At 48.2% G+C, this 8,225-nt stretch overlaps 1 protein-coding gene across 1 annotated transcript in view; it reads left to right on the top strand.

Moving 5' to 3' along the window:
• LOC105911235 (MLLT6, PHD finger containing) overlaps positions 1–8,225 on the top strand; it is a 23,585-nt gene extending 15,360 nt beyond the window's left edge. Inside the window, 6 exon segments of the mRNA XM_031561738.2 lie at positions 39–184; positions 751–1,068; positions 3,203–3,279; positions 3,861–4,202; positions 4,455–4,592; positions 4,882–8,225. Of these exon segments, the coding sequence (XP_031417598.2) occupies positions 39–184; positions 751–1,068; positions 3,203–3,279; positions 3,861–4,202; positions 4,455–4,592; positions 4,882–5,154 (1,294 nt within the window). The 3' untranslated portion in view covers positions 5,155–8,225.

Genomic DNA, 8,225 nt, shown 5'->3' with positions numbered 1-8,225 from the left:
CACCCCTACCTACCTGTTGTTTTGCTCCTGATGACCAGGTCTCCCATGAGCAGTCTGCCGCTGCTCTTCGACCAGAGGGAGGGGGTGGAGCACCTGCGCTCGCGCCTGGAGAACGTTCCCCCGGCCAGCTCCCACATCGAGCTGCTCCTGGAGAAACACGGCAACGGGGAGACGGGAGTCAACAGTGAGTTCCACTCTGTCCAGTCAGTCAGTCGTAGAGGGTTGGACCTGGGAAAATGTGTCCTAAAGTTCAAAAGTTTTGTAAAAAATGGGGACTGCTTAAGGCTATATTCGTCTGTTTTCTCAATCGCAGTCGTACACACACATGTACACATACATTCTGGCACATCCTCTACTTCCCACTCTTGCTCTCTCTCCCTCACTCTCTCTCTCCACCCCGCTCTCTATCTCTCTCTCAATCACTCTCTCTCCCTCACTCTCTCCACCCCCCTCTCTATCTCTCTCTCCATCACTCTCTCTCCCTCACTCTCTCCCTCACTCTCTCCACCCCCTCTCTATCTCTCTCTCCATCACTCTCTCTCCCTCACTCTCTCCCTCACTCTCTCCACCCCCCTCTCTATCTCTCTCTCCATCACTCTCTCATCCTCACTCTCTCCACCCCCCTCTCTCCCTCTCTATCTCTCTCTCCACCACTCTCTCTCCCTCACTCTCTCCACCCCCCTCTCTCCCTCTCTATCTCTCTCTCCCTGTATTTAACCTTCTCTCTCTCTTCCTCCCTCCCTCTTGTAGTCGTGGATACGCTCCAGTCTCTGCACTCCCTGCAGCAGGAGAACCAGCGGCTGCAGGACCAGATCCTCAGCCTCACCGCCAAGAAGGACCGCCTGCAGCTGCTCAACGTGGAGTTGGCCGTGCCCTTCGTCCCGCCGGGCGCCCCCCCGACCTTCGCCCACGCCCACATCCACGGACACGGCCACGTTCACCTCCCGTCCCTCCAGGCCGCTGCCAACCTCGCCACCAACCCCGTCGCCGTCGCCGCCCAGATCAACGCAAACGCCCAGACCGGTGCCACGGCGACCGTCCCTGCCGGCTTCCTCTCCTGCGCTCACGGTCAGCACCCCAAACCACACCAGCACCCCGGAGCGGGGCGCTCCGCACAGCACAAGTACGCCCCCTCCCCCCCCCAGCGGCGAGGGTCGTGTCATATCGCGTCTCTGTGTGTGGGTGTGTGTCCCTGCAGGAGGGTTTTTATTGTTTTTGTGTTGTTGTTGTTGTTGTTGATGTTGTTGGCGTTGTGGTTGGTTGCTGGGGTAAATAAGAAAAGAGGGGGCAAGGAGACGGTTTGTCACAGGTCTTAGATGTTCTTCCTAAAGGAGTTCAGGCTGATTGATATGTGTCAGTCAGCAATGGAACAGCTGTGAAAATTGCATTTTCCTTTTTGCATTCAGAGATATGAAAGGACTATATACTTACAAATCTGCATTCAGTGTTGAAACTTTGTCGATCTCACATTTCAAAACTCAGATATTTTTGACACTGGTCGTGGCTCACACATGGTTTGGGTACTTTCTCTTTCTCAGGATAGTGTCAACCAGTAAAGTCAAATTAAAATTAAAAAAAGTCATTCTGCAAAAGTCATGTGTCGGCCGAGAAAACAGGAGGAGCGGTGATAATGTTTTATAAATAGAGCGATGACTTCCTCTAAAGCTTCCTGTCGCAGGGTTTTAGATTCCGATGCTGAGGGTGTTAAGATGCAGGGGGGGGGGGGGGCTGCTGGGGGGGGTGTTAAGATGCAGGGGGGGGGGGGGGCTGCTGGGGGGGCAGTAAGACAGTATTGTGCATTCAGTTGAAGGTAATAGGAGACATGTCAACATAGAACTCTTTCACCCGGAAGGAGTTTTAATCAGTCATTTATTATTTTAACGGACTAGAGTGAACAGAAAATCATCATGTGAGTTTGAGGAGAATCGACCAGTCAAACTCGTCAAGGGAACCTCTGCTGTCCTGTAAACTAAGCAGTGCATCATGGGATTGCAAGGCCTAATGATGTTCAGCGTAAATGGCCGTCTCAGCTTTACTTAAGATGTGACTAATGCAGGCACACACACACACAGAGAGACACGCACACACACACACACAAGGCCTAATGATGTTCAGCTTAAATGGCCATCTCAGCTGTACTTAAGATGTGACTAATGCAGACACACACACACACACACAGACACACAGACACGCACACACACAAGGCCTAATAATGTTCACCCTAAATGGCCATCTCAGCTGTATTTAAGATGTGACCAATGCAGAGTCAAATGGAGTTTCAGATGCACGTGAATCTCAGAAGGCTGTCAGCCTTTGACACATTCCTGCGTTAGATGTGCCAACAAGCTGCTCTTTATACACCATTTTGGTCATGCAGACACACACAGACACACACACACACACACAAAGCTGCTCCCTTATACACCATTTTGATCAAACAGACACACACACACACACACACAGACACGCACACACACACACACACACACACACACGCACGCACGCACGCACGCACACACACAAAGCCTGTCAGCTGGAATGCTGCCATCTCTCCATTTGTCTGACTAGCTGAGTCTCAGCTAAGTGTCCAGTAGCTTTTCCACTTCCACGTCCAAAAAGTAAACTAAAATAATGTATTGGTAATGTTGCCAGTGTCAGTTGAGACGTGGCCTTCTTAATAGGAATTTCACATTGGTATTGTTGTTACACAGTTGGTACGAGACCCAGTCGTTCACACGTAAGATCGCTGATAGACTGCTTGTACTGTAGTTCCATAGGCTGGTGCTTGTGCTGTGGGTTGCCGTGCAGTCTGTAAAGTTTTCCAATGTACAGTAACTGTATGGTAAAGTGTATGTTTGTATGTGTGTTTGCTTGCACACGTTTCTGTGGTGCACGAAAGAGAGATGAAGGTAACGTGTGTTTGTATGTGTGGGCGTGTATTGGGGGGTGCAAGAGAGTGAGAGGACGCATGAGTGTGTGCTCGAGAGTCCATGAAAGACTTCTGTGTGTGCGCATGTGTATATTTAATCTGTGTGTGTTTGTGTGTGTGTGAGAGAGAGTGTTTCGGTGTGCGTGTGTGGTTGAGCATGCCCCCCTCAACCCCCTCTACCCCCACCCCACTCTAAGTGCCCTTGTCTGTGCCTCGCCCCCCACCCTACCCCCACCCCACTCTAAGTGCCCTTGTCTGTGCCTCCCTCCCCAGACCCCCTGAGCTCCAGTAAGAGCCCCCTCACCAAGAGCAGTTTCCTCAGCGACAACTCCTTCATCACCTCCTCTGAGGTGAGAACACATCCCTCCTCCCCTCCTCCCCTCATACACTTGTACACCTAGATCCGTGTGTGTTGTTCCTCCGAATTGCCCTATACCTCCTATCCGTATGCACTCCCTGGCTGTAGGTCTGTGGGCCATCCATGCTGGGCTCTCCTCCCTCTGTTGCATGTAAGGCCTTGACTCAAACCATAGACAGTAGAGGCAACAGATGAAAGCCTCTGACAGTATAGGAATTAAGATGCTTTTTGCTGTACAGAGCTACAGCGCCCCCTAGCTTCTGTTCTGTCTTCCATTCTATCTTCTGAAGGGTACAGTGCATGTTCTGGGGTTCAAGGCAGCATGCACGATGTGTTGTAGTCTATAATGAGATGTATATAAAATATCATTAGAGCTAGCCTTTGCACCTATCTGTGGCGACTGTGGTTTGTGGTTTATTGCCTTTAAATCCTAGAGCTTGCTCATAGCAGTCCCCTAAATTGAATTTTTTCCTATTTAACCTCATTCACTCACCAGGGCGTTTCTCTCCTCTGCTTTCGTCTCTCTCTCTCTCTCTCTCCCTCTCTCTCTCCCTCTCTCTCTATCTCTCTCAGGACCTCCACTCAGGCAGTCCTTCCCGCAGTAGCTCCTCCTTCTCCTTCCAGAGCACCCCGCCCACTCAGCAGAGCCCCGCCTCCTTCAGCCAGCCCCTGCTGAATGGACTAGGGCGGGGCTTGAGCGAAAGCCTGGCAGGGATTGGTGGTGGTGGCGGGCTGATGGATGGCCTGGCTGGAGGCCCCCAGCTGTCAGGGGTGAACGGGTTGCTGGGGGCCCTGAACGGGGTGATGGGCTCGGCCCAGGTGCCCCAAGGCCACCTGCCGGCGCTGCAGCCCCAGGCCCCACCCCTCAACCCAGGCTCTGGCCCAGGGGCTGCAGATGCCCAAGAGCCTCAGCCCGTGAGTAGCACTGGATGTACAGTACTAGCATAGAATAGCATAACATAGTAGTATAGCGTAGAAGGTGTCTGTCCATGTGTGTGTGTGTCTGTGTGTGTGTGTGTGTGTGTGTGTGTGTGTGTGTGTATATATTTATTGAATTTCTTTGTATATTTATTATGATGTAAATATTTTGCTGACTGCATACTGATGTATGAATGGTAAAATGTTTGTGATATTTGTAAATTTGTGTTAGTTAATAATGTGTTAGAGGTCAAATGGTGGAATGATTTTGTTGTGTTTCATGGCTGCAGGTCCTCCCTCCTCTCTGACCACCAGAAACAGCTCTTGCTTCAGAAACAGCAGCAGCAGCAGCTCCAAGAGATCCTCGTCTTGAAACAGTTCACTCCGGTAAATTAAACGTTCTCTCTTTTGTCCTTGTTGTCTATTCCTTTCTCTCTACCATCATGCTTGTTCCTCCTTTTTTCACATAAAGTAATTGTCTTGGCAACAGCCATGATTCTTGTAATGTCTGCAAAAAATATCAAATCTATCTGTGTGAGTGTGTGCACTGGTGTGTGTCTCTGTGTGTGCACTGATGTGTGTCTGTCTGTGTGTGTGCACTGGTGTGTGTGTGTGTGTGTCTGTCCACTGGTGTATGTCTGTGTGTGTGTGTGTACTCGCCTGTCTACCCCCCCAGGAGCAGCAGATGTTGGTGTACCAGATTCTCCAGCAGCAGCAGCAGCAGCAGCGGCAGCGTGACCTCCAGCGCCTGTCCCTCGGGGGCTCCCTTCCCTCTTCCGCCCCCTGCGCCCCCCTCATTAGCCCGTCCCCTGGCCTGCTGCCCCAGGCCAACGCCTCCCCCATGCAGGCCAACCAGGGGAGCGCGCTCTTCGGCCTGCAGGAGAACTCCCTCCACAAGCCAGGCGTACGTAGCCACATCCTCCCCTCTCACAGCTTCAGCTGTAGATAGACTCCTGTGACTAGCTGTTAGCTCGTGGTGCTATCAAATGCTAAAGGCCGTAGGTCCACTTTTATCTTTTAGGGTAGCCGGCGCTCCAGTTTTAGCTGTAGATAGGCACCTATGACTAGCTGTTAGCTTGTGGTGCTATCAAATGCTAAAGGCCACTTTCCAGGTTGCAAAAATAGCTGCTGATGAAACAGCACTGAGACTCAAGCATGTGAAAAGAATCATGAAGAGTTAGGATCATGAAAGGATCAGACCATCAGACTAAATTAAGAGAACGTAACTGAAACGACTGTGATGGCAACATAGCTTGTTCTTCCAACTTTCAGAAGCCATAGCAAATGTAGCATTTTATTATTTTTGTTTTTCTGCTCTCAATGATGTGTGTGATGTTAATTTTGCCCTACTGGCTTGTTCTTGTTGTAAAGGCTGGATTTCATATTTAGCTATCCTAACAAATAGCTTGGAGATCCATGGCTTTACGCAGCAGCAGCCATTACCAAATGCCAAGAGAATATCCCAGCTGGCCTCAGAAGGTATAGTGGAATGAACAGCAAAAAAAAAAAAAACGAAAAGCACTGTGCAGTACAACAGACACAGCTACGTACCGACCTTCCTTTAAATTTCCTCAACACTAAAGTTTCCACAAATGAAACCAGCTGACTCTGAACCAGGTCCGTCACCGGTCAGCTTCCGTACGGGACTGATGCTCCCATTGAGCCCACTGGTGCCAGACTCACGGGCTCAGTTTCCACACCGGTGGAAAAGAATGGCGTCAGTGTGTGTCTGTAAAGTACTGCCAGGTGTACATACAGTACCTTGTGTTTGTGCTCCTCATTCAGAGACCCAGGGGAGACCCTTAGATATTCTTCTGGTGACCCAAGTCAAAGGGGAAGGCAAACAGCACCTGCCTCGGTTCTGCAGTCACCTGCAGTCCTGCAGTCACCTGGGAACTTGTCTTGGGAATGGGGACGGTGTTGTTCAGTCTAAGGCTAGTTAGTTACACGCGGGGTGAGGGAATCCATTATCCTTGGAGCCTCCTAAATCATCAGAGAGTAGTGGGTGATGAAAGACTTACAGTATATAAGGACCCTGTCCTCTGTATGTTTGCTACTACTTAGGGTATGGTAGAGTGTGTTTGCTACTCAATAAAGGTGTGGTAGAGCAGCTGTGCATCTCACAAGCTTTGTCGTTTCTTTCAGTCGGTGGGAGACAAGGGAGGGGACAAGAACGGATGACATCACTTCCTAACCTAGCTGACGATGTCCGCCCAATGGGAAAACGTCCGTCCCATCACCCGTCCCACCCGGTCTTGCCTCACTTCCTTCCTTCTGCCTGGAATAGTCGACTCCTTCCTCCTCTCTCTTCTTCCCGTTCTTCACTCGTCTTTTTTCTCAGTGAATGTATTATGGCACTGACTTCAGGGGTCAGATCTGAAGATAGAGTTGTAGTTAGTTCTATCGTTTTCTTTATTATCTGTATTTTTTATAGGCAAAAACACATAGGCAGCTTTTTTTCAGGAGAACAGTGATGGTCTGATCTATATATCTCAGTTTGCACTAATTTGTTTATTTGTCGGTTTGTTTATTATTATTATTATTATTATTGTTGTTATTATTATTACTATTATTATATTTTTTTAACTAGAGACTCTGGTCATTGATACTGGTGGTGTTCCAGCTCAGCTTGTAGTGGACTCTGACATTTTCCGAGACCCCAGAGCTCTCGCCCTGTCTTCCAGCCTCACCAAAGCCCCCTGTGGAAGAAGCCTGGACTCGTTAGCACTTGGCTCTTCTTGTTAGTCGTGGTTGTTTGTCGTAGTAGAAAATACTGTGCTTGAGAATGAGGATGATGACTGTGACGCAGACGCCGCTTCCTTCTCCAATCCAGTCTGAGACTGTCTTCCTCCAGGAACCTCGTCTCTCCCTCGACTCCACTTCAACCCTTGTGCACACTGGCAGTTGCTTCGTCCCGTGTGCTGGTCAGAGTGTTTGAGATCGGTGAGAGAACGTTTGAGAATTTGTTTCAAAATATGAAACGTGACAGTGACCGCATTCATGTCACCTTGACACTGTTATGGATTTATCATAGGTTATCCAATACTGTGTCAAAAATATGTTTTTTCTTTCATGTAAACTTGCTTAAGCATACATGTTAGCATGGGCCCCCCACGCAACAAACACAAATGTTGACAAAAACTCCAGGCCCCCCTCAATAGCCTAAACGATGCATAAACACATAGATTTTCTCTCGGTTTTAAGATGCAGTCCATGATTCGGCTTCGGTTTTGCAAATGTTGATATTTGCACTCATAAACTGGGATTGTTTATGGTTCGGTCCGAACCACTATGTTTATTTCCCATTGACAGAGTCTGGACTGTGTACGAACACCAAATTAAAAAAATTTACCGCAAACACTGAACAGACAGCTAGAGGGCTGTGAGAAGCAATTGGCAGAATTGGACAAAAAGTGGATGGGATTAGAATCGAGGACCGCACTTGTTAATGGTTCTTTTAAAAACCAAGCCCCTACTGAGATTCAAATGAACTACACACTTCCGATTTTAAAACCTGTGTAAATAAAAAAAATAAGCCCCGAGCAAAGTCTCGTTAAAGATCACCCATATGTACAGCAGTGTATATTGTGCTAATATGCAGCTTTTAGCCAATAAGGCGTACCTTATCCAATAAGGTGTGGTACTAATTAGGAGACTAGGGATTAGGTAGTGATTTATAATGGATGTTTTGCACACTTTTATGAGGTGTTAAATGTTTCTTTTACTGCTATGGTTATTCAGTGGTCATTTCATTAGGATGTTGTTTTAAATTGACTGACTGACTATAGTTGTCTTTGAGCAGCTTAGTCGATGCCTTAATGTTTGTGATAAATTCACGTAAAAGTCCAAAGTAATTCATCCTTTTTTCTTTCTTTCTTTCTTTTTTTTTGCTCTGTGTATCGGGTACACTGATAGCAGTTTACAGCTTGTAGAGGCTGTGGAATGAAGAGATTTGAGCCTGTCCCATTTCTATGAGACTTACATGTAGTAGAGAGAAATAAAAGAATAATATTCATATGA

This window comes from Clupea harengus, chromosome 24 (assembly GCF_900700415.2).
Source record: "Clupea harengus chromosome 24, Ch_v2.0.2, whole genome shotgun sequence".
In the NCBI taxonomy this organism is placed as follows: Eukaryota; Metazoa; Chordata; class Actinopteri; order Clupeiformes; family Clupeidae; genus Clupea; species Clupea harengus.
This window is presented reverse-complemented; position numbering and strand designations above follow the sequence as displayed.